The sequence below is a fragment of the Chanodichthys erythropterus genome, chromosome 9, assembly GCF_024489055.1.
Source record: "Chanodichthys erythropterus isolate Z2021 chromosome 9, ASM2448905v1, whole genome shotgun sequence".
In the NCBI taxonomy this organism is placed as follows: domain Eukaryota; kingdom Metazoa; phylum Chordata; class Actinopteri; order Cypriniformes; family Xenocyprididae; genus Chanodichthys; species Chanodichthys erythropterus.
Genome location: NC_090229.1, coordinates 7,736,673 through 7,763,117, shown reverse-complemented (window position 1 = coordinate 7,763,117; position 26,445 = coordinate 7,736,673). Strand labels below are relative to the sequence as shown.

Here is a 26,445-nt window from a genome sequence, read left to right as displayed (position 1 = left end):
TACCTAGTCTCTCGCTGTTTTTTCTGAATTTCACTGAACTGAGATGAATGTTCATGCTCAAGTCTGTTCTGTGATCATTAACATGTGTTTAGTGCTTTCTCCCAGCTCAGACTCTATTAGTGTTTTAATAGATCTGTTTGTGCAATTATTAGTTTGTTTGCACCTCTTTGAGAGTCTCCCAGTTGGATTCCTTGCATTTCCGGCCTAAATACACTTGAATCCACAATGTCTGCAATCCTTGAAGCCCTTGATTTATAAATGAAAACAGTCACGCTTAGAATGAAGAGTGTGAAAACACTGTTGCTAATCATTACTTATGTGTGCAATTACAGTTGACTGTGTGATTTGTTTATTTTAGGTGCGATCTCTCGCCGTGAACCTCTTCCAGTTACTGTCTCTCACTTTGATGTCCGCTCCATAGAGCGCCATCCGCTCAAATAATATTCAGTGCTTCATTGTCCTCTGAATCACCTCTCTGCTCCACATTTATCTTACCATTGTTAACCCATAATTTTAAGCTAATGTTTATCCCAGGATATGTTAAAGCAGTTCTTAAGAGAACGGCGTCCTTGAAAATGCATGACTTTGCTCTGTCTGGTAATCATGGAAGATATCAAATGAATCAGGAAGTGGCGTGTAACGTCCTGCCTGTGCATTTGTGTGTCTCCGACAGGGTGGTTGAACAGTGGCAGCCCCTCCACCCCCCTCATCTCGGCCCCCCTTACCCCCACTGATGGACCGCATGAGGAAGATCAAACGGCAGCTGTCCCTGACGCTGCGAGGGGGTAACAGCGGGGACAAGACCATGAGCGAGACCATCAGCTCTCAGGACACAGGAGCGCACAGCGATTCCGGTACAGTAACGTTCACTTTCTTGAAATCTGCACTTGATCTCTAGTGCAGAACTTGACATACAAAGGTTTGCTGAATGGATGGCGTTACATTTAAACAATAAAGCCTAGAAAAGTGCCCATTATGGCTGCACGATTTGTGAAAAAATTTAATTTGTGATTTTTCTGGTAAAAATCGCTATTGTCATTTAAACTAAATTCCAGGTTTGCAACATTTTGAGATTATATATCAATATGGCTATAAAAAAAAATTAAATAATAATAAATAATAATAATATTATTACTACTAACCTTAATATTGTTACAAAACAAAATATAGAAATTACTAGAAAAAGAATTGATATTAGTATTGTAGTATTTCATCAATTTATACATTCATCAATTTATACAATTTATACATTTATACATCAATGTAAAATTACAAGTCTTACAAGTCAGTCTTTACTCTGAAAAATACAGTGCCTGTATTTTTTTTTTTTTTTTTTTATTAAATCCCAGGCTTTGCAGTTGATAATCACACTAAGCCATGTCATGATTTCAGTTTCATTTTAATTATTGCGTTATTAGCTTGTCAGTAAACCTGCATGGAATCTAGAGAATTCCACAGAAAGTTCCACAGCTTTCCAAAGAACTCAAATGAATGTGTGAGTTCTTTTCAAAGAACTCACAGCTTTCCAAAGAACTAAAATTCTTCACTTGCCTTTTTTTTTTGTTTATTAAATATTTAGACTATAATACAACGTTTAACACATTCTACTATGTTTAAAGGCCCATTCACACCAAGAATGATAACTATAAACATAACTGCAACAAGTATATTAGTGTCCATGCAAACGCACAGTATTGTTGCACAGTATTGTTTATTCTAAGCATGTGCTGCAGATTTGTCCTCTGCCACTTTAAATGCAGGATGGATTCTGATTGGCTGTCAATGTTTTTATTGTTCATCAGCTGGGAAAAAAAAAATTCTGAAAGTGATTCCAGTTATATTGTTTCTCTGTGACGGTTATCATTATAGTTGTGGTGTGGACTCTGCTATTGTTTCTATTTAGATTTTTAGAATTATATCTTTATTGTTATCAATATAGTTATCGTTCTTGGTGTGAATGGGTCTTAACTCCATTCTGCCATATTCCACAGATGCAATAGATGCAGAAAATGTGCAAACATGGTCTACTTATCTGTTTAATGATCACTAATCAAAGTTAGTGTGGATAAGCATATCTAACCAAACATTTGCAACATAATAACCTTTCATCTCTAGGTCGTGCCAGTCATTCTTTCCTAATATCGGGATGTGCATGAAAACTCTGCGGCATGTAATATTTCAGACACTCATAATAACCAGTGTGTATGAGTTAGTGTGTATGTGTTTGTGTGTGCGTGAGAGAGAGCATTCTTACCGGAGGGGATGAAAACAGCTCAAATTCAGCGCCATCTGTACAATCTGTTCCAGGGTTTTTATATAATGGCAGCCAGAAAGTTGCCAGAATTGTTGCTAATGGCCAGACTTCAAAAAGAGCATTTATTCTGTCAACAGACCTCTTTAAGTGCTGTAATTCTCAGCATGTTGAGTGTAAAAGATGTAGTTTTAGTTGAATTGCTAATTTCCTTTTCTATTCTTATGAATTAATGAGAGATCTGTGGTTTTTACTTCAGCTATGCTGTAAATTTGAAATGGGGAAGCTATGAATTTTAATACAGTGCATTTACTTTACAGCGGTGTTTCCTGTGCCACTGTTCAGTGGAGGTGCTGCGCCCAGTGTTTGGGAAAGTTACTTTTAAAAGTAATGTATTACAATATTGCGTTACTCCCTAAAAACATAACTAATTGTGTTAAAGTAACTTGCGTTACTTATTTGAAAAAGTAACTTGGATATTTTGTTGTAAATTGAAACAGTAATGCATTACTTTACTAGTTACTTGAAAAAAAGTAATCTGATTACATAACTCAAGTTACTTGTAATGCATTACCCCCAACACTGGCTGCGCCGCCCTTGATTCTACAGCGTCATGGCAAAAGAAATTACATTTTATCTAAGTTGTGAGCTTGCATTTGAATTGTAATAAGAAAAAGACAAAACATAGTCTGTCTTTGCTGACAGCATGCAGCAGAAAACAAAGTGGAATATTCAGCAGGAACATTTTATCCATCATGATGTGATTGAATTAGGTTTTATTAGAGAGACTGAGAAAAATTAATGAAATATGAAAACAAATTTGTATATATGAGTAGATGCACTAATGACTATACAAGACATTTACACAGAAAGTAAATAAGGGTTGTGTTTGATTTCATGTTGGCTTTTTAAAAGTCCTGATACACTCTAGATTCCACTAGAAAGCCTAACACAATGTGGTTTTAAGACTCAACCGGATATTTTCATCAAACACAGGAAGTGTCTTTCAGTCATTCGTCATTAAATGCATATACATTCACCTCTGCCTCCCTACGTGTTGCCTGCCAGTGTGGTCCTGGTATACAGATAGAGCATTAAAGCATTGCATTAAAACATCGAAATGAGTTTTAAAGCCAATCTGTCAGGGCTGGCTATGGCTCTGTGTGCGTTGAGCTAAGCTACTGTCTACTGCCTGCTGTTACCCCCTCTGACCAATCAGCATGTGTCTTCCAGCATGGCTTCCCATCTCAAGCTAACTGCACTGACAGATCCTGCTCATCTTGACAGTTTCAACAAAACAGCTTCAGTTTGACATCTATCTCCATAACGTCTCACCCAAGCTGATAATATATATGTACATGCTATGTATTGCAATCACCATACGCACATATCATCATATTGACTCTGCAAATCCATCTCTTTCTTTTGTAGTGTGTTTTGGCATTTCTCCAAACCCTGCACAAATTTGAAATGCATTTGGCTTTCATATGCTGATGAATCGATGCCCTTGTGTGTCGTTTTAGTCGCCGCCACAGTGCAGAGCCTCGTTAGAAACAATTACCGGCAGTGAGAAAATGAATTTATCAGTGTCGTTGCTTAATAATTGTGGCCCTTGAACCTCGTTTACTAACACTGAAGATGTTCCTTGTAAATTGATCCTTTAATAACTTTTTTTAACCTAACAGTTTTGGAAAAATGAATGCATGCTCTAAAATTTGACTCTTTCTGTTTTTAATTTGATATTTCCTCTTTTTTTTCCCTTCTCATCCTGTAACCTTTCCCCCTCCAACCTTGTTTTTCTTCCTCCTTCCCTATTAATCACAAACACTTGCAACCCAACATTACCATTCCGTCTGAACCATATCACTCATTCCCAACCACTTCTTCTTTTCTTTTTATCTCCAAAATACGTTAATCTTCTTTATTCACCCCTTTTCCATTCACTTCTGCTCCTTTTTCTTTTCCCTACCCATAATGCTCAATTCCATTATGTGTCCCGCCACATTTACATTCTCCTTCCCGGCTCCTTCTCTGCCCTTCCCCCCCTTCTCCTTCGTCCTCATTTCCTCTGTGTGTCGTCCTCCTCCCCTCTCCTCCCTCCCAGAGGCCATGCCAGTTGGCGGCAGTGGTGGTCTGCGGGGTTCAGTGAGAGGTTCGGGGGGTTCCTTCAGCATGCACTCCCTCCTGCAGTCCTACAGCAGCGCCCTGCGCAGACCACGCAGCCTGGGCCGCAGTCTCAGCTCCTATCTCAACCACACCACGCGCCTCGGTACATTCACACGCACGTACACGCATGCACACAGAGGGCGAGGGTGTGATGTGTGTGTGAGATTGCACAGTAGGGATGGGAATCATCAGGAATTTTTGCTTCCGATTCAGTGTTCCTTATCGCTTCTGTTAATGATTCTTTTAGAAACCATTCATTTTGCATTCACTTCCCTTAAAGGCCTGTTATCAAACAATGAGATAATTTCAGCAGAACAGTAATGACAAAGCAACTTGCCTGTTTGTTTTTTTTCTCTTAAAGTCAAAATCTGCTAGATTCAAAGATGTTTACTAAGATCCTTCTATTATCTATTGAATCCCACAATAATATTTAAAATATCAGTAAGCTTATAAAATATATAAAATCATCATATATTGGGTACTTTCAGTTGGGAGGTGGCTGTCTCATAGCTCTCTCATAGCTACATGGTGAGTAGGTAGGTACCATCATTTTGAGGTAAATGTGTTCAAAAGTCTGAAAATCTGTGTGTAACTTTAAGGAACGTCACTACCAAACATGTGTACAACTGTTCAGAAATGTGCTGGGTAACCATGTGCTGATTAGCATCTTTGAGCTAGGCTCAAAAATTGTCACTACTGAAATGCGTAATCTTTTATTTGGGAAAAATAAACACAATTTTAGTACAGTTATGCAAAATCATTAGTATTTTAGTAGTGTTTTAGTATGAGTTATCGCTACCACAACATTACTGTCACTGCCGAAAATGTGCAGTCACTACCGAAACACGGGATGTTTTGTCAAAAATAAAGTATATTGAATGATCAACTAAGATGTTATTATAGTGTTTGGTTCATTTTATTTTAATGAATCCTTAACTTTGAAATCAGTATGATAAACTTTATGCCTTTTACAAAGAAAGATTGTAAAGATCGTCTTTTGCTGTGAAAGCTACGACTCCGTACATGGAATGGAAACATTTATGTTAAAAACTGTACATGGTCCCTTTACAAATAAATCAAGTAAAGTAAAAATACAACAAATCTCACACTTACACTTTAAATATTGTTAAAATTGTAAGAACTTTTTTATTAAAGTAGCAAAAAAAAAAAATATTTACAAGGCAGATGTAAACAAAATCTTAATTGGTCAATATAAAGCCGCCTTATTAAATTATTTATTATTGTGTTTCGGTAGTGACAAATTTGGGGAGAGGAAAAATATTCCAAAACTTCCTGAAAATACAATTTGAGAATTAACTGCACAATTACTAGAAATGTGTACCTTGGATATTATACAATTTGCATACATACAAAATTTGTGTAAAAAGACTTTTTTTTTTTTTTTAAAGACTTTCCATCTCTGACTTTGAAGCAATTCTTTTGAATGGCCCTACTATTTTGCTAAAATTATCTCAATTGACGTCTACAAAAAGGCATATGTATCCTGGAAAAGTTCATTTACACAGACGTTTTAATTGCGAGAAGCAATGAACCATTTGCTTAAATGTTTATTCACGTGCGCATTGAATGAAAATAAGATGTGCAACATAATGCTTATGAAGCTGTTATAGCTTATATAGTTCTGTCCACATTGATGGAAGTATGCAAACCTTTTTAGAAGGTTAATGAAACTGATTGTCATGAAATCATTTGGTTGCCATGTTTTCTTACAAAATATGAAACCAGTTCTTGATTCCCAACTCTACTGTACAACTTGGACACTCGTGTAATGCAGCGTAGACGCATACACTATTACAGTGGTTCTTAATTGGTGGGTTGCTACCCAGGGAAAAACAGTACTGAATGCAAATGATAAAATTAAGCTAACTGTATAATTGTGCATAATTAGGATAGCAAAGTAAATATGCTTATTGAGAGAGAGAGAGAAAGAAACATTTCCCATATCTTTTGTTGTTAAAGTCTGTGCATCCAGCCAGACACTACAATATTTTTGTATATTTATAAATGTTACTTGGTAGAAGATAGCCAGATTAGACAGATTCCAAAATGATAGTTGCTTTACATCAATCAAAAAATTAATCTACTTTCAATCAAATCCAATGCAATTTTAAAGTGCTTTACAAGTGTAAACAAGCAAGTGACGCAATATAAGCAATGACAGTAACACAATGAGATATTGATAAAGAAAAATGGAATAGAAATAAATGGTAATGTTGTAAATACAATAAACACAAATCATAGGATTATAAATCATACACTCTAAAAAATGCTAGGTTAAAAACAACCCTTGTTGGTTTGAAAATAGACAAACCCAGCAATTGGGTTGTATTAACCCAGCGGTTGGGTTAAATATTTGCCCATCCTGCTGGGTAATTTTATTTAACTCAATTATTGTATAAAAATTACTTCATTGCTTGCTTAAAATGAACCAGAAGTTTGTTGGAAATTAACATTTATTAATACGTTTAATAAATTAACATTTATTAATACGTTTAATGAATAATAATTAAACAATAAACATTTATTAAACTGCTTATTAATAAATTATCACCTTTTATTATTATTGTTGCCTCTAGTAATTGTGTCTGATTTTTAATTTCCAACCCATTTTTGGTTTCATTTCAAGCCAGCAATATAGTCATTTTTAAACGATAATTGGGTTAAATAAAACTGCCCAGCACTTTGGGCTAACATTTAACCCAATCGCTGAGTTTGTAAATTTTCAACCCAACTTCGGCTGTTTTTAACCCAGCATTTTTTTCATCTTCAAAGCATAAATAAAATGATACAAGATAAAAGAAAATAAAACCTAATCTACATCAGCTATTGGCTGCCAAGAGTGTGAAACTATCAAAAATTCAAAAGAAATATGACAGATTTTCCAATTTTGCAGTTAATAATTATTAGTAATTTTGCATTTCAATGTTTGTTTTTTGTTTTTTTTATGACATTTTTGTTTAATTTGGTGCATCTAATTATTCTGATTTATTTATGATTAATCTGCATCCTGAAGCAAAACCAGTTGAGAACCACTGCGCTGTTATACACTGATATAGACAGGCTGAGGGGGTGGGAGGTTGTGTTATGGTTTAATGGGGGGGATGGGACAGCGAGTGAATAAATGAGAGTGGAAGATAATGACTTCTATTTTTTTCCTTTTGTGTGGGTATGAGACGGATCTCCTTTCAGAGCAGCTAAGTAGTTCCTCAGCTGTAGTGTGGTTTGAATCCCTGGATCTTATAAATGCATCAGATGCGGGAAACAGACAGATAAATGTGTGAGATGCATTTGGAGAGTTGCAGGCTCACAAATGATACATCAGCATTACTTGCGTGCTTTAAATGAGAAAAATGAAGTAGTGGAGAGACATTTAGAAACATTACATTTGATTTATTCAAACAATTGTACCAGTATCATTGAAATAGTGACATCAGAATAGCATGCCAATGTTGTCTGTAAATGCAGAAATCGTCCACGAGGATGTGAAAATGGGTTCGGATGGAGAGAGCGATCAGGCTTCGGCCACTTCCTCAGATGAAGTGCACAGCCCCGTCCGAGTTCGTCTGAGAAACAATCCTGGTCGCAAAATTTCCTCAGAGGTATGTTTACCTTTCAGACCTTGTTTTTCTATCCACTATTTTTAGAGCATGACGCTGTGAATAATGCATGACATGTTGGGTAATAAAAATTTTCCAATGCTTAGTTCTGTTTTTGTTTTGTTTGCTTGAATTAAACAGTATACCACATAATAACCATTAGCTTGTTTGTTGCTATTGAAGGTACATCAGTTGCATGTGACTAATGGTGCATTGTGGGTGCTGAAAATGCTCCACAGCATGGTAGCCATCAGTTAGATGACTAGCCTGCGGGCCAGATGGGTTATTACTGTTATGGAGTGTAACAGAACCTTTAGGCCTTAAGTAATAATGGTTTTCCCCTCCTCCTTCCCTCTCAGGACATAAATAAACGTCTGTCTCTGCCTGCCGATATCAGGCTTCCTGATGGCTACCTGGAGAAATTCAGCCTCAACAGCCCCCTGTTTGACAAACCGCTCAGCCGGAGATTACGCAGAGTATCGCTGGTAATGCCTCTCTGTTGGTTTTCCTTCTTCTTTTCCCATTATTCTCTCTCTGTAAACCTATTTTCTTTTTTTTCTCTCTCTCCCAGTATCAATTTTCTGCTCAAATCCAATTTGTTCACTTTTCACTGTGGCCCATATCATATACTAGTCTAATAAATTTTGTAACATCACTTAATATGATATCATATTTTATTAAATTATAAGTTTTTTGGGGTTCCACTTTTAGCCTCATGTCTTACTACTGTTGTTTTCTTTTGACACCAGTTCTTTTGCTTGATCTCACATTCTCAAGTGTCTTTTCTCTTCTCCTTGACTGGTCTTGTTTGTTCAGGGTCACATTATCATTGCTTTGAAATCATTGCGAACGCACAGACAAGACAAACTTTCATGGCATGTCTCGCTGCTGAAACATTCTCAAAATATTAGTCACAGTGTCAAAGGAAAAAGAGTCGACCACATAAAGTAATGCACCAAAAATCAAAAGGAGGAATGCAGCAGCTCTATTTTTTTTTTATTGAAGAAAATTAAGCCTAGTTTTAGGATTATTATGGGATTTATTTATTTATTTTTTTTACATTTATGCATTCGCATATATACACGCACGCACACACACACACTGCCCAGCAAAAAAAGTTGCTGTTTGGATTTTAATAGGCAAATACTTAAGAATCTATGAATGGATCATTATTACGGTGATTATAATGTTTCTAGTTTTATATGTTTGGCAATGGTTCTTTTATCCCTTAAAGATGGAGTGTGTAGCTTTTCATTTCGTAAACAACCATGTAGGAAGACACATCATGGTCATATTCCAGGATGACAAAGCCAAGATTCACCAGGGTTAAAATTGTGAAAGAATGGTTCAGAGAGCATGAACAATTATTTTCACACATGAATTGGCACCTCTGAGTCCAGACCTTAATTTCATTTAAAGTCTTTGGGATGTGCTGGAGGAGACTTTATAAGAGGTGAGCACTCTGTATTGTCAATACAAGATCTTGATCAAAAAACATCACAACATTTATTTCCATAAAGAGGTGCATCATTTTTTGGTCAAGATCTTGTATTGACAATGCAAGAGGTGAGCCCTCTGTAAAGTCTACTCCAGCATATCCCAAAAACTTACACTGAGGTTAAGGTCAGTGCCAATTCATGTGTGAAAATGATTCTTCATTCTTTTTGAGCCTGATGAATCTTGACATTGTCATCCTGGAATATGGCCATGATACATCTTAATACATGGTTGATTATAAGGTTGAAATTAAAGGCTTCTTTTAGGGTTAAGAACCGATGCTAGAAACATTAATCACTGTAATAATGATCCATCCATAGACTCTTAAGTATTTGCCTATTAAAATCCAAACAGTGACTATACTTCCAAATACATTTTAAATTAATAAATATAGTACGTGAAAGACCATTATATGTCAGAAAATTGATGATTTTGTAAATTGCCTATAATTTTATTTTTATTTTTTACACATTGCGTTGATGATTTGAAAGGAAAATACATTTTATTTCAAAATAAAAATATTTTATACATTTTATTTCGAAATAAAGTTGTTTTTCTTTGCATATTGGGTTGAAATATGATGTGAACATTCTTAACAGAATGTCAAAATCATGTTTTGACTACATTATTATAAAATGCTACGACTTCAGCTGCCCTTGATATGACATATAAACCCAGATTGTGATGTTTATTCAGTGCTGTTGACACACGCTTGATCTGTGATGCGTTTAAACACTTCATTTGTTACACTTCAGTTGTTCCCAATTTATTTTGGGGAGGGATATTTAAGCTCATGTTCTCCATGTGCATTATATAAACCTCTGCGACCAGCACAGCCGTCTGAAACGGGAGCAGTGTGATTTGGGTGCATTCTAATGAGTTCACATGAATGCCTTTGAAATTTTCTGCCCTGTATCCCTGTGTTAAGTGTTGCTTTTTAGGACCATGTTGTGACATACTTTTTGTCTTTGTGTGTCTGCAGTCTGAGATCGGATTTGGGAAGTTGGAGACATACGTGAAGCTGGATAAACTAGGGGAGGTAACTTCACAGTCGTGTTATTTTAGTTTTTATTATAGTTTTATTAATATTATGAATTTGCTTTTATATTTATATTTTTTAGTTTTTTTTGTTTATTATTATTTTCAAATATTGCTATTTAGATTTAATTTATTTTTGTCAATATTAGCTAGTTTAGTTTTTAGTTGGTTAGTTGGTTAGTTAGCTATCTAGATCACGCTGCGCATACACAACAATTTTCAGCACAAAGACTTATCAACGCTGCCCCACAACTTTTATTAATAAATTCGCTTTGCTACTGAATTGCTAAATTATATTTCTCAGCAACGTGGGAATAACACTGCTGTTTTTGAAGTAATTAAACTATCAGCTTCACAGCAAACTCTACATATCAGCTTTAAGTTGTCAATGCTGGCAATTGACTATGGTATGAGTGGGATAATCAATGGCTAGCTGTGTGTTAAACACTTTGTGTAGGGTGGATCTTTGCCTTAAAATCACTTAATGCACAGCTAGTCATGGATTATGCCTTACTTGTTTCAGTTTTATTTCAGAAATGTTTTTAATAGTTTTAAATTTAGTTTATGATAATAACTCTACATCACAGCCAGTTGTACATAGCAGCTCTGTTCCAAAAGAGCATTTTAAAGCATAGTCACCATAGTCACAATCCTCTGGGTTATGTCTTCTTTTTCTCTCTCAGGGCACCTACGCTACAGTATATAAGGGCCGCAGTAAGTTGACGGATAACCTGGTGGCTCTTAAGGAGATCCGTTTGGAGCACGAGGAAGGAGCTCCATGCACTGCCATTAGAGAAGGTGAGTTACAAGCATGCTGTAGTGGATTGACACTAAAATTAGATCAGCAAACTACTGCCCCAAATTTCCCACATGCTTGCGTAGTGACAGACATTTGTACTCTTATATGTAAGAGGTTCTAAATTAGCCTGTGAGTCCCTAAATTCACTATCAACGGCTTTTGTTACATGTCGTTCTGCTGGTTAAAAGGGTTATAATATGGAAAAGCAGGATTTTTGTGCTCTTTTGAATAAAGTTTGTGCTGTAACATTCACACAAAGCTTCCTCTCCAGCACACCCAGACCATTAATGAAAACTAAACTGCAAAAACAGGTTGTTTGAGGCTAGCAAACTATAACAGAGATCATTTACATACTAAAGTTTTAAAGGTACAGTAGCAGAGGTGCATTTAAGGTTGATTTTGTTTGAAAAAAATTATATTTTGCAGCTGTTTTTGCAGTAATGTTTGTTTCAGACTATCTTTGTGTAGCTTGTTGTTTTGTCCTTTTTCAGTGAATATTCATAAAGGCGTGTGAAGTACCAGAGGTCATGTGTTTGAGGAATAATCTTTTTCTGTGTCTCTGTAGTGTCTCTGCTGAAGGACCTGAAACACGCCAATATTGTGACTCTTCATGACATCATCCACACTCAGAAGTCACTTACGCTCGTGTTTGAGTACTTGGTGAGTAATTATTTCACTGCACTCTATACAGTTTTTAAAGTACTCCTGATCTCACACATGCAGTTATCTACACAACAGTGTAGAAGATATTTGGAAACTGTAGCTCACCAAGCTGCATGCTACTCAATTAAAAGTAGTTAAACTACATTCAAGTTTCTCTTGTGCAAACAACGTGGTTAATGAAATTATTTATGGATGGCATATCTTTTCTTTTAAATAACTTTCAGCTTAAAATTAAGTGATAGAGCAGTTTTATCTGGTGCAAAAACAAGGATCATAAATTGACAACAACATCAGGACTAAATGAATGAGCTAATAATTAAATAATAAATTAAATAATAATTATTAATTAATTAAATAATAATTATTAATTAACAAAATAATAAAATAAAATATGAATAATATTAAAATAAAATATTAATAATAATAATTAATTAAATAATAAAAATTACAAAATATATAAATTATAAAATCAGAATAAAATGCTTAAACGCTTATAAATGATAAAAATCGTCATTTAACCATGACCATGAACCGTATCCATGCAAAAATGTAAAATTATTGAAATAAATAAATTAGTGCTGTCCATTTTTTTTTTGTTTAAAGCATTAAAAATATTTATCGCATTTAACGCATCCATTTTTTTCTGTCATAATTTGGCTAGTTTTACATTATTTGATCACGCTCTTATTTGTTTATTCATCTACTCTTTTATAACTTCCTTTATCTCCCAGGATAAAGACCTGAAACAGTACCTAGATGACTGTGGAAACTGCATTCATATGCACAATGTCAAGGTAAGACTTCTTTGACAAATGTCTTTTATTTCTGTTTCTCATAATCGTTGTGCTGCACTTGGCAATCAGAGATGGTGTACTTAATTATTCAACTGTGTGTTTTTCCCCTCTCAGCTCTTCCTGTTTCAGCTGTTGCGAGGTCTGAACTACTGTCACAGACGTAAAGTCCTTCATCGAGACCTCAAGCCTCAAAATCTCCTGATCAATGACCGTGGGGAGCTAAAGCTGGCTGACTTTGGTCTGTAACATACAAACCTGATTTAACTAACTCATTCTTGGTCTCACTGTTTTCTCATGGTTTGTGCTCTGTGGGTGGTGTGGTTGTAGCCTAGTGGTTAATAAGCACCAGCTGCCCACTTACCAACTCTAAACACTTTACCTCTGGTTGCTCTAGTTACGTTGTCTCTAATCATTGTAAAATATAATTGTAAAATATAAAATTGTATAATTGTAGTATTGTAAAATATAAAATTGGCTAAAAGCATCTAGTGTACTAAACATCTGATAGGTCTTAAGTGGAGTTGATGTGTAATGTCTTGTAAAGCTCTACAAAGCTTGCTGAAACTGGCCAAAGCTCTTTTAAATTTGGTAAATTTTTCTTCAGGTCTGGCACGAGCAAAGTCGATTCCCACTAAGACCTACTCCAATGAGGTGGTGACGCTCTGGTACCGCCCCCCTGACATCCTGTTGGGCAGCACAGATTATTCCACTCAGATTGACATGTGGTGAGCATCCACCTGATGATTTATATTACTTAGTGTATAAAGTTTATTTGTGTAATCATTGTTATTTTTGGTATTATTTATATACTATTTATATAATATTTTGTTTTAGTATTTTTATAATGTGCTTTTGTCATTTTTATTTATTTTATGTTTATATATCGCTTCAATAAGGTTTTATTTCAGTTTTTGTTTTAGTAATTTTTATACTTCAGCTTAAATTAATATAATATAGTTGTTTTTCGAGTTTGAGTTGGATTAAAAATGTTTTTTGTTGTTTTTATTTCTCAGTACCTGACGCTTCTACCTCATTAATGGGATAGTTCACCCCAAAATAAAAAAAATTTACCCCATGATTTACTCACCTTCAAGCCATCTTAGATGTATATGACTATCTTCTTATATATTTAAAAATATCCTGACTCTTCCAAGCTTTATAATGTTTGTGAATGGGGCCACATTTTGAAGCCAAAAAAATGCATTCATTCATCATAAAAGTAATCCAAATGACTCCAGGGGTTAATAAAGCCCTTCTGAAGTGAAGCGATGGGTTTTTGTAAGAAAAATATCCATATTTAAAACATTAACTGTAATAACTAGCTTCCGGCAGATGGCCGTACGCATCGATTTGCGGTAGAAGAGCAACCTCTGACCCGACACATGACATAATGACAAACATGGAAGCACAGAGGATAGAGCAAAACAAAACATCAGTCACGAATTGGATATCTGAAACGAGAATTTTTAAAGCAAAATGTTGGAGAATATCGATATAAGAAAAGAGGAGATTCAGTTTGTTGCAAAGCCCTATTTGTGTGTCCACGAGAGGTGTCTAAGCTTACGCTACTCCTACATCATGCGTCATACATTGCGTCAGAAGTTATTCATTTGGCGCAAATCGACTTGTGCGATATACGTATGGAGGTCTGCTGGATATATGGATATTTTTCTTACAAAAACGCATCGCTTCGCTTCAGAAGGCCTTTATTAACCCCCTGGAGCCGTGTGGATTATTTTTTATAATGGATGGATGAATTTTTTGGGGCTTAAAAATCTGGCCTCCCATTCACTACCATTATAAAGCTTGGAAGAGCCAGGATATTTTTAAATATATCTCTGATTGTGTTCATCTGAAAAAATATAGTCATATACACCTAAGATGGCTTGAGGGTGAGTAAATCATGGGATACTTTTGAATTTTTGGGTGAACTATCCCTTTAATTCAGTTCAGCTTGCAAGTGTACACTTTGGTTAAACTTATTTCTTTTACTGTGGTGCTGTAGATTGAAATAGCAGTGCAGGAAACACTAAATGAGGCTCTTGGTTTTACTGCGGTATAATCAGCACGCACTCTTATGCCATAGCTTTTGTGGGGGTGAACATGAATTAAGTTTTAATGTCTCTCGTTGCAGGGGTGTTGGCTGTATCTTCTACGAGATGTCTACAGGTCGACCGTTGTTCCCGGGATCAACGGTGGAGGAAGAGCTGCACTTTATCTTCAAACTGCTTGGTACTGCTCTCTCTCTCTCTCTCTCTCTCCCACTCTCTCCTCCTCTCTTACTTTGCTCTTTCTGGCTCTAGATCTGACAGTTAGTCTCTGTATGTGTCACTGTGATATTTATAAACCCTCCTGTGTCTTTTCATAGGTACGCCCACAGAGGAGACCTGGCCCGGAATAACCTCTAACGAGGAATTCATCTCCTATAACTACCCCCGATACCGCCCCGACTGTCTCCACAACCACACTCCACGGTAACAGCTGTCCTCTGGGCCTGATGCCTGAAACAATCACCGCTCCTGTTGTAAAAACAAATGACACGCTGTCGGAGGTCATTTATTGAAGTTGCCATTTCTCTCTTGCAGATTGGACAATGATGGGGTTGAACTTCTGTCGAAACTGCTGCAGGTGATTTGTGTGTTATTAAAATAGAAATGTTGAAGGATTAGTTCACTTCAGAATTAAAATTTCCTGATAATTTACTCACCCCCATGTCATTTGAGATGTTTACGTCTTTCTTTCTTCAGTCGAAAAGAAATTAAGGTTTTTGAGGAAAACATTCCAGGATTTTTCTTCATATAGTGGACTTCACTGGGGTTCAATGGGTTGAAGGTCCAAATTGCAATTTCAGTGCAGTTTCAGTGCAGTTTCAAAGGGCTCTACATTATCCCAGACGATGAATAAGGGTCTTATCTTGTATAAAAAAATTTTTTTATACTTTTTAACCACAAATGCTCATCTTGCGCTGCGATGCGTCACGCATTACGTAATCACATTGGAAAGGTCATGCGTGACATAGGCGGAAGTACCAAGCAAGTGTTTACAAAGCAAACGCGCAAAGTCTAAGTCAAATGGCCTTTACCAAAAAAGGTAAAACAACGATGTCGGATGATTTTTGAAGTTGGAGGAGAAAATCCCTTTTTTTTTTTTTTTTTTTTTTTTCTTACCACGGTACCTCTGCCCACGTCACGCATGACGTTTCCAACGTGATTACGAAATGTGTGGCGCATCATAGTGCAGTGCAAGATGAGCATTTGTGGTTAAAAAGTATATAATTTTAATTTTTTGGGAAAATGACTGATCATTTTGCTAGATAAGAGGCTTCTTCCTCATCTAGGACAGTGTAGAGCCCTTTGAAGCTGCACTGAAACTGACATTTGGACCTTCAACCCGTTGGTAACCGTTGAAGTCCACTATATGGAGAAAATCCTGGAATGTTTTCCTCAAAAACCTTAATTTCTTTTTGACTGAAGAAAGACACCTTGGATGACGTGGGATGAGTAAACTATCAGGAAATTTTAATTCTGAAGTGAACTAATCCTTTAAAGTTGAAGTTAGTCCCACCGTAAACTCACCCCATTAGTTGAGCCAATGTTGGTCAGGATGCTTGTGTTTGAACCACAATGTTTGGATGTTTCTAGAAATCACACCTAATTCAGTGCTGGTTAAATGTTAGTGTGCTAAAGATTGCCTGAATTAAGAATAGATTTGAAATATTGGGATATATTGAGATGTTCTTGAGGGTCAACTCCCCTCCCCGGTCAAAAAAAAGCAGATCAGCGCTGTGCAAACTTGTGTTTAGGTCTCTCACTCGATTTTGATATAGAATGCCCACTAGTGATAATTCAATCAATTCCTGATGAAGGACAAAATAACTAACAACTATTTAATAATTAAATAACTAATAATAAATAGTTACTAACACTGGACTGTTTTTCAGTTTGAGGGAAAGAAACGGATCTCAGCAGAGGAAGCCATGAGACACACATACTTCCACTGCCTGGGAGAGAGAATACTCACACTGCCAGACAGTGAGTTCACGTACACACACAACCTCACACCCACGCATACATCTCCTACCACAGAAGAGATTTATGATGGTGCCAGATAACAGATGCTTGCACACACACCTCACACTGACAGATAGAATTATTAAAGTGCCAGACAGAAGTCTCACACATACACACACTTTAGTTTGAAAGACGTTTAATTCCACCGAGTTTGTATGAGCTGTTCTGTATTTGCACTGAATCAAGTCTGTGTGTGTTGAAATAAGCTTACACAGATACTCTGACCCTTAACGTTATATATCAGCCCTTGTTCCAGATCATCGTGTTAAATTAACTGTTGAATTTCTCCCTGCCAGCTACATCAATATTTGCACTTCAAGAAATTCAGCTGGAGAAGGAGCCAGGAATGAGGACGAACTCTCTGTCAGAATCAGGTAAAACCACAGAGTGCTGATGAATGATGATTCATGATGATAGTTTCAAGCTTCATCCATCAGTGTGTTTGTGACCCCTCTATCTATGTGTGCAGCAGCACGTCAACTGGCATTACTCTCAAACTATCAATTACTCTCAAACAGTAAAATTGAAAATCTTTCATCTTAATCTGGACAAAAACAGTCCACTTATACAGCAAGATGGGAAAGGGCTGCAAAGTGACAAACCATGTATTTGTGTGACATTTGATGATAATTCTGGAGTCTGAAATCAGACAACAATTGGGTTGGGATTCAAAAACCATTCAATTGTTCAAAAAATACTGTGAGTTTGGTGATGGTTCTTGAACGTCTGCATTCTTATGCCGATAAAATATTCAGATTGTTTTCTGCACCACTAATCTGAATCTAAGAATCAATAATGGAAATCGTTAAAGGGATAGTTCACCCAAAAATGTAAATTCCCTCATGGCCTGTATGACTTTCCTTTCATATGCTGAAAATGTCAAGATATTTTGAAGAATGTTGGTAACTTAACAGTTTTTGTTCCCATTGACTTCCATTGTATGAACAAAAATAAGTCAATGGTAACATTCTTCAAAATATCTTATTTTTGTGTTCAGCAGATGAAAGAAAATCATACAGGTTTAGAATCTGCTTTCAAGCATTTAAGCAGAAGCCTTTAGATTTAAACTTATTTTCACGAGCACTCTTCTGCGTGAGCATTTGAGCGTGTGGTTAAAAACTAGCCTAGAGCGCCATCTGCTGTTTAAAACTATGCTCAGAATTGATTTGCGATGAATTCTGAAAATCTCACAATCGATCCAGAATTATTTCTTCCGATTTATTGTCCCAGCCCTACCATAGAACCGGTCTCTTCTTGTGAATCAGTTTCTGGTTCAAACATATATGGCTGAATTAAACCAATATTTCCACTTGCCATTGTGTAGCGTTTACTACCGTACAGTTGACCGAGTGGATCAGGTAGTCTGAGCTTGTGTGATTGAGTGGAGGCGTGGACCAATTTGCATATTCATGAGTCCACGTATACTAAGTGAAGCAAGGGTGTAGAGTTACATTCAAGCTATTTTAAGGCATGAAAAAATAAATGTGTTATTGGGATTATCAAAGATTAGTTTTAAGCAGGGCTTGACATTAACTTTTTTGCTCACCAGCCACTGTGGCTTATGGTTTTCCAAAGTTACAAGCCACTCAGCATTTTCACTGGCCATAATTTTGCTGTTGGGAAATTACATTTTATATGATTAAAGTTGACTTTGACATTCTAAAATTACTTGATTTTGAGTAATTTTACTTAAAACCCTTTCAAACTTTCAAATGCAGATTGACCACCTAAATCAAGACTATAGGCCTACATGGTATATCAGCTGGTATGTACGGGTGGGTAATATGACCACAATATGATACATTTTATTTTTGTTAGGCTATATAAAAAGAACAAAGAAGCAAATTAGCAAATTACAAATACAATAGTAAATGAAATAGCCTAAACTCTTTTTCTTTTTTTTTTTTAAAGATACAGTAGGTTTATTTAACATCTTTTGTTGTTTGTTTAACATTAATGACAGATATTTAATTGGGCTGCTGAATGCATGTACGTAATATACTGACACATAGCCAGTTTTTACCAACCTGTTTATGTACACTTAAGCCATAACCGACTGTATTCACATGAGATACTCCACATGATGGACATTTTGACATCTGTGTGTGTGTGTATTTGACTATTCAGGCGCAAGGAAAACTGATCGCGCGCAACAGAGAGAGCGCTTCTGTTGTGTGTGTCATTCAATGCGATTCCACCAATCCCGCCTTCGCTAATCCGATTGTAATTTTGTGCTACGACGATCTTGGCTACCTTTGATTAGGCTGTAGGCTGAAATTATATTCAACCCGCCCAAGTGGCTAGTGGGAGTGGCTGTTAATGTCAAGCCCTGGTTTTAAGGGATAAAATTATTGACTGCAGGGGGACTTTAATGTGTAAACCTGTGTACCTTCTCTGACTGCCTCATTTTGTTCTGCTATACACCTAGTATTAAGATTCATGTCAGGTGATCTGATCACAAATAGCAATATATTTGTTATGGCACAAAATGTATCTTTGTTCTTCACACCCATCCTTTTCACTTTGATCTACATCCACATTTCTGAGTTTATTTCTCAGGTAGACTCATTAAGGCACATTTATGATGGTGATGTTTTATACATTCTCAGGAGAAAGTTCTTGTTAAGCTCCATGTATTATGCAGCTCATTCAGTGCTAACTTTTTTTTTTTCTGCTCTGTCTTTCCCACGGTCTCTCTGTCTCTTCTCTCCCCCTGCCTCTTTGTATGTGCTTTGATGTGTTATTTTTATTTATTTATTTTTGCTGTATACCACCGCTTCACTGCACTCCAGAGCTTTTGCAAAGATGTCTAAGGTTCCGGCATACCTTAGGTACATATTTGTCGCCCTCCTCTCAAGGCAGGAGGACACAAACAAAAAAACTGCATTTCTTCCCTTGAGTTTCCTGTTCATCTGTACATACTGTCCAGTTGTATCCCACAGGAATTACATAATAATATCTGAATCACTTCTCAGATATTTCAAAAAGACATTTTCTCTCTGAACAGAGTACATACTGTAGGTAGAATGGAAGATGTCATTGACTCATGCACAGCTTGAAATTAGAAGTAAATCAGTTTATATCATTATTAGGACCATCTGTCACATGCATAACTGAATTAAAAATGAAATACAGGCAATTTGTTGCACCAGCAGATCACATCAATACATTGACGCTTACACTAACATTGGTGATATTTTTTTGAGCAAAGATCCCATACTAACTACATACATACTGTTAAGTTTGCTGAAATCAACCTCTCTCATCTGTCACCCTTTTCCTTTTCTGTGTAAGCCCATCACAATTAAAATGTGCACTTTTACTGCCCATTTTGGCAATCTGCATGATGTGCATGCCAAAACCAGGGTTGCCGTGTTGGTTTTCAGCAAATGGGTCAAACATTTGAAAAATTTGGGATTTTCCCATTGATTGTTGAATGAAACATAAACTGACACCAGAATGTTTCATCTGACAACATTGGCAATTTATGTGCTGAGGTTATGTGTAAATTAGTTAATGAGAAATTCATTCTCATTAAGCATCTGTTTATAGACAGGTTCTCCTGTAATGTTTAGTTTGAAAAAACTCATCCTCCACTCATGCCTCATAAATATTCAGTTTATGAATTGATGAAGCTGTCAGGCAAGAGCTTATAATAATTCAACCTTTATACAGAGTTCATACAAAGTCGGTTCTAAATATGAATATTAATCCATGAGCCGAAAGTCCCAGTTCAATGTTAAAATTACTGATGAAATGCCAAAGCCTGGTGTTGTGACCATAAAGACATGTATAATGTTACAAAAGATTTGTATTTCACATAAATGCTGTTCTTTTGAAAAAAAAAATATATCATGGTTTCCACAAAAATATTAATCAGTTTCAACATTGATAATAATAATAAGAAATGTTTCTTGAGCAGCAAATCAGCATATTAGAATTATTTCTGAAGGATCATGTGACACTGAAGACTGGAGTAATGATGCTGAATATTCAGCTTTGTGTCATAGGAATAAATGATATTTTAAAACACGTTCAAATAGGAATCCGTTATTTCAAATTGTAATAATTTTTCACATTATTACTGTTTTACTGATTATTTGATCAAATTAGGGCTGGGCGATGTATCGAATGCTTTTGTCACGCGCATTTCTTCAGTAAAGCCGGTTCCCTGATTACCGCTAAATCGCCATCACCTGCTTTCAAATGAAGCGGCATTTAATAGACAGAGCCGTATTTCACTGATAAGACACGCAATATCGCGTTCAATATCGACGGCGATACATATCGATATTGAACGCGATATTGCGTGTCTTATCAGTGAAATACGGCTCTGTCTATTAAATGCCGCTTCATTTGGCTTCACCGGCTTTACTGAAGAAATGCATGTGACAAAAGCATTCGATACATCGCCCAGCCCTAGATCAAATAAATGCAATATTGGTCAGTATAAGAGACTTCTTTCAAAAACATTAAAAAATCTTAAATGGAAATCTTGATCACAAACTTTAGAATGGTATTGCACAGACGCTACTTGCTAAATAAAGTAATACACGTTGATTTGAGTTGAAATATTATAAGATGAGTATAAGTGGCATGAAACTAGATTAACCAATCTGAATTGATTATTCAACTTTTTTTTTTTTTTAAATACTCAATGATTTAATTTTTAAAAATTGTATTTTTATTACTCAACTTGCGGTAAGGTGCTACTCTACCCACAATCCTTAAACAAGATCTACCAATCAGAGAAGGTGGCAAGCAGGGTTGTGGTGAGTCTTGGAGGCTAGTGAGGTAATGTTAGCTGTCCGGCAAGGAAATACATTTAAAAATACATGCTGATTAGATTATAGCATTCACAGTGCATTATGAGATTCTTTCATAAGACAGACTGAAAACAGATTCTCTTTTCTGTCTATGAATAATAAAAGTGTAGGGAGATGGAAATAAAGTGATGGGGTCATTTCTCCATGAGTTATATGCTCTGTGCATTTTATTTTGCTGGTCTTTAACTGAGCTTGACATCAGTCGTAGTTTAAAGGGTTAGTTCACCCAAAAGTTCTGTCATTATTTACTCACCCTCATGTCGTTCTAAACCCATAAGAGCTTCGTTCATCTTTGGAACACAAAGATATTTTTGATGAAATCCGAGAGCTTTCTGACCTCTCATAGACTGCTACGTAAATACCACTTTCAAGGCCCAGAAAGGTAGTAAAGACAATGTTAAAATAGTCCATGTGACTACAGTGGTTCAACCTTAAAATTTCTGTAAAGTCAATTCTGAGAATTCTTTCTAAACATTTTATAAATGTTACAAATGTATTACTGAAACACATTACAAAGACTGTGAATTGTGTAATGCTTAATTGTGAAGATAGAGCGTTAAACAGTTTTTCACCAAGTCTCTGTTCAGGATTTTTTGGGCGGAGCTAAAACAGGGGTCTGATGACGCACTTGGTTCATCCGCTCAATCTCGAGTGTCATTACAGTTATACACCCCTTTGCACATTTAGCTAGTAATGCCTTCGTCACGCAAATGCATATTGCATGGTTGTTATAATATACAATATGCTCGGTCTCCTTATTTAAATTTCCTAAAACGATAAAGTGATCGTTCTACACTGGATAATTTTACAAACTTTCATCAGACAGCTGGGATTCACAGATAATCCACTGTTTTTGGTGAATGTGACTGAACAGACCTCGGCCCCCCTCCCGCCTCGGCCTTCCTACCGTCCCACCGATCACCGATGATATATGGGGCCAGACAGAGTCTCTCCCGTCCCGGCCTTCCTCCTCACATCTCGCGGCGCCGTCATTGTCGACTCGACAACAGTCTGGCAGTATGTGCCCACCAATGAGTGTAAGTTGCCGAGTTTGCTTATGTTATAATTAGTAGGTAGTCCACAGTAACTCTACTAAAATTTGCAACCCTCTAAATGATTCTTTTTATATGCATCAGTATGTTTGACTCACTAGACTCAAGTCAGTTGAGACGGCAGCTCTCGCGAGTGGGTGTGGTTTCAGCGCCGACAGCGGACGCCCCCCAGCGTTTGAGAGCAGATTTTTTTCGAGATTTTGAGAACTTATTTCATTTACTTGCAGATTTTTTTTAATCATTCAAATTTGGCTGGGTGGTTAATAACACATTTTTCTGCGGCGTGACAAACTCAGAACACATACTTTAAAATGACTTTACAGGGACTTTAATGTTATGAAGCGACGAGAATACATTTTGTGCACAAAAAAACAAACAAAAATGTAACAATTTCTTTTCTTCTGTGTCAGTATCTGACGCTGTTCACATTGTATACACAATCCAGAGCTTCCAGTTTCTATGTCAGAACGCCAGCTCAGTATTGGCTGGCTCCTGCATCAGCATCACACGCATGCGTCATGCTGCTCATGTGAACAGGAGAATGACACAGAATAGAAGAAATTGTTGAATAAAGTCATTATTTAATTTTTTTGCGTACAAAAAAGTATTCTCGTCGCTTCATAACATTTAAGGTTGAACCATTGTAGTCACGTGGACTATTTTAACAATGTCTTTACTAGCTTTCTGGGCCTTAAAAGTGTAATTACATTGCAGTCATTGCAGTCAGAAAGCTCTCTAATTTCATCAAAAATACCTTAATTTGTGTTCCGAAGATGAACGAAGCTCTTGCGGGTGTGGAATGACATGAGGGTGAGTAATTAATGACTGAATTTTTTTTTTTTTTGGGTGAACAAACTCTTTAAGCCTAATGCGTGGATTGCATTAGACACGAGTGAATGTACATCACCTTCGCAGGGAAAGCATAATGTAGAAACAGAGGTGAGGAGCTTGCTGTGTGAATACCCCTCTTTCCTTACCAAATAAGAAAACAGTCCAGGCTTCTCTAGAGCTTTAAACTGAGCATGTGTGGGTGGCCGTGTGTTTGGGTGCACGGTGACATGTATTTGGGTTCGGTAAGCTTGCCTACTCTCATGCCCAGTTCTCTAAATGAAGTGAGCGCTGATTTTCTCTCTCTGTCCCTCTTGTGACCCTTTATACCCTCTGAGTGCATTCATGCTCAATGCTGCATGCGGCCACTGAACGCCATCGACGTAGCCTAAACGTCCTCCTCTTCTTTTTCTCCAGTCAACAGCATATCTCAACGGCAGAGTCTTCTCTTCTGAGGGCACATGGGGCGACTCGGGACGGGGAAGACGGACGATATACGGAGAGGATTCGCTGAGACGTTTCCTGTCGTGAAGATGAAGGGATATCTGTTTTTCATTTCTCCGAGTCATTCGCTAGTCCTGTGGCATTATGTGTTTAGAAGGGGTCACTGTAGTTGTTTACATGAAGAGGCTGAGGATGTTGATTTGTGTACTTGTTTTCTTTGTTTCAAATGACGATGCACTCCCCCTTCCCTGTACACATTACAAACATGTTCTTCCTGTTTGCTGTACCTTCGACTTGGTCGCGTCAATCCAGCCGCTGTAATCAACCAATCAGACGCAGAATGTTATCGGATGACCTGCTTGAGTGCATAGACTTCATCCTTTGACTGAAACAAATCAACCTGTTTTATTTGCAATACTTCTCAATTGTAATGTAAAAGGAAGGCCAGTTTATGAAGGAAGGTGTCATGAATGCTGTTAATATCCATCAAGAAGAAGCCAAGTCTCTCTAGTCTTCCAGAATAATAGTCCTCTTCATTAGTGTCATCAGCCCTCCCATCCAAAGATGAACATTTAGTACTATGCCAACACAATGGTTCTCTCATCATCATCATCATCAACCATAATTGGTTATTTGTATTCATCATAACATTGACTGTATGTCAACTTTTGTTTTTGTTTGCATAATCATTTCACTTTTTAAGTTGTTGTTTACATGTTTTTTTTTTTTTGCCATGTAATACAGTTTGAGAATCTAGAATACGGTTTCACCAAAGACCCCCATGCCGTCGTTCTTTCCCTCTTGGTTTGACTTTTATTGAGCTTCCACTTCCATCATCACATTCAAGTGAACCCTCAATCAGCTACACTGTGTCAAGGACAAATTGTTTGTGCAAAGCAACTTATAATGTTTGTGTTGCATTAAGGAAAGCCTCTCGATAGTCTCGACGCATTTCCTGCGGATACCTAGTTCAAGCCTTTTTGATAATTCTTCCATTACCGCAGCTCTTTGGGCTGTCACTCTGGCTGAAAACCGAGCTGAATTGTACTTCGGTTCAGTCAGGGCGATGAGAACTCATAATGGGATGCCCGGGCGCATGCGGAGAACCGGTCGACTCGTATAGGGCTCAGGTTTCTGTCACTCTGCAGAACAGCTGAGTGCGGTGGATAATGTTCCGCATCTCGCCCCGGTTGTTCATACTCTGCAGGGTTTGGAGCGCATTGGTGTCGCGTAACACACCGCAAATTTAAAACGCCACCATCCCCTGGCATGTACGAATCGGGGCCTCTCTGCACAGTGTCTGTCCCACAAATGTGATTATTGGGTGGGGGGAAAAAAAGTCCAGGTGATATTTTACACCAAAATTAAAAGAGGGAAATAATACATTTTATTCTGCTTAAAGAAAATAAAGCCTATTTTAGGACCATTCATATTTTTTGTTTTGTTTTGCATTGTGACATTAATCTCATTACCAATTAATCCCCAAATTCTTATTCCTTTTAATGTGAAAATATCATTTAAATCATATCTGAATAACTTGCATATTTTATACAGTGTATTTAATATATTGTATTTATAAAAGCATATATGGTAGTATTTGTTATACCGTCTTTGCTGATGTACATAATTTCACAGCAACTTTTTACTGTAATACAGCACAATTTACTGTATTCGGAGAATGACTAAAAACATCCGGGCGCATTACAGTAATTTGGGAGGAAATGTGCTTAATTGTCAAATAAGAATGATATTAAATGTCTAAAAAAAACAATGTCACCATGGAAGAGACAAAAAAAGTTCCTAAAATAGAAGCTTAAATGTTTTATGCAAAATATAATGTTTTATTTTATTTTCTCTTTATTGGTGAAATGAGAGACTGGATTTTTTTCACCCTATTAGAGCTGAATGCAGAGACGTTTAAAGGGATAGTTGAAATGAAAATTATCCCATGATTTACTCACTCTCAAGCCATCCTAGGTGTATATGACTGTCTTCTTTCAGATGAACACAGTCAGAGATGTATTTAAAAATATCCTGGCTCTTCCAAGCTTTATAATGGCAGTGAAGGGGGGGGGGGGGGGCTGATTTTGAAGCCCAAAAAATTAATCTTTTCATTATAAAAAAAATAATCCATATGACTCCTGGGGGTTAATAAAGGCCTTTTGAAGTGAAGCAATGGGGTTTTGTAAGAAAAATATCCATATTTAAAAATGTATAAATTCAAGTCGACTTGTGCCACAAGAGTAACCCCTGATGCGATGTTTGACGCAGGATGTACGAGTATCATAAGCTTAAACTCGAGCTCCTCTTATATCAAAATCCTCTGACATTTTTCTTTAAAAATGATCATTTTAGACTTCTAATTTGTGACCGGTGTTTTGTTTTGCTCTCTCCTCTGTG

At 36.7% G+C, this 26,445-nt stretch overlaps 1 protein-coding gene across 3 annotated transcripts in view; it reads left to right on the top strand.

Annotated features, from left to right (window-relative positions):
* Positions 1–26,098, top strand: part of cdk16 (cyclin dependent kinase 16) — a 34,497-nt gene extending 8,399 nt beyond the window's left edge. The window contains exons 2-18 of one of the 3 annotated variants that reach the window (XM_067394422.1): positions 674–854; positions 4,356–4,520; positions 7,904–8,037; positions 8,394–8,519; positions 10,514–10,570; positions 11,253–11,367; positions 11,934–12,028; positions 12,763–12,825; positions 12,940–13,063; positions 13,430–13,550; positions 14,960–15,057; positions 15,194–15,299; positions 15,411–15,453; positions 16,766–16,856; positions 17,192–17,269; positions 19,688–19,726; positions 24,019–26,098. In XM_067394422.1, coding sequence (XP_067250523.1) covers positions 734–854; positions 4,356–4,520; positions 7,904–8,037; positions 8,394–8,519; positions 10,514–10,570; positions 11,253–11,367; positions 11,934–12,028; positions 12,763–12,825; positions 12,940–13,063; positions 13,430–13,550; positions 14,960–15,057; positions 15,194–15,299; positions 15,411–15,453; positions 16,766–16,856; positions 17,192–17,269; positions 19,688–19,726; positions 24,019–24,056 — 1,614 coding nt within the window. In that variant the 5' untranslated portion in view covers positions 674–733 and the 3' untranslated portion in view covers positions 24,057–26,098. The remainder of the gene's footprint in view (positions 1–673; positions 855–4,355; positions 4,521–7,903; positions 8,038–8,393; positions 8,520–10,513; positions 10,571–11,252; positions 11,368–11,933; positions 12,029–12,762; positions 12,826–12,939; positions 13,064–13,429; positions 13,551–14,959; positions 15,058–15,193; positions 15,300–15,410; positions 15,454–16,765; positions 16,857–17,191; positions 17,270–19,687; positions 19,727–24,018) is intronic. The other 2 variants (XM_067394424.1, XM_067394423.1) reach the window with 2 other exon arrangements.
* The last annotated feature ends 347 nt before the right edge of the window (positions 26,099–26,445 follow it).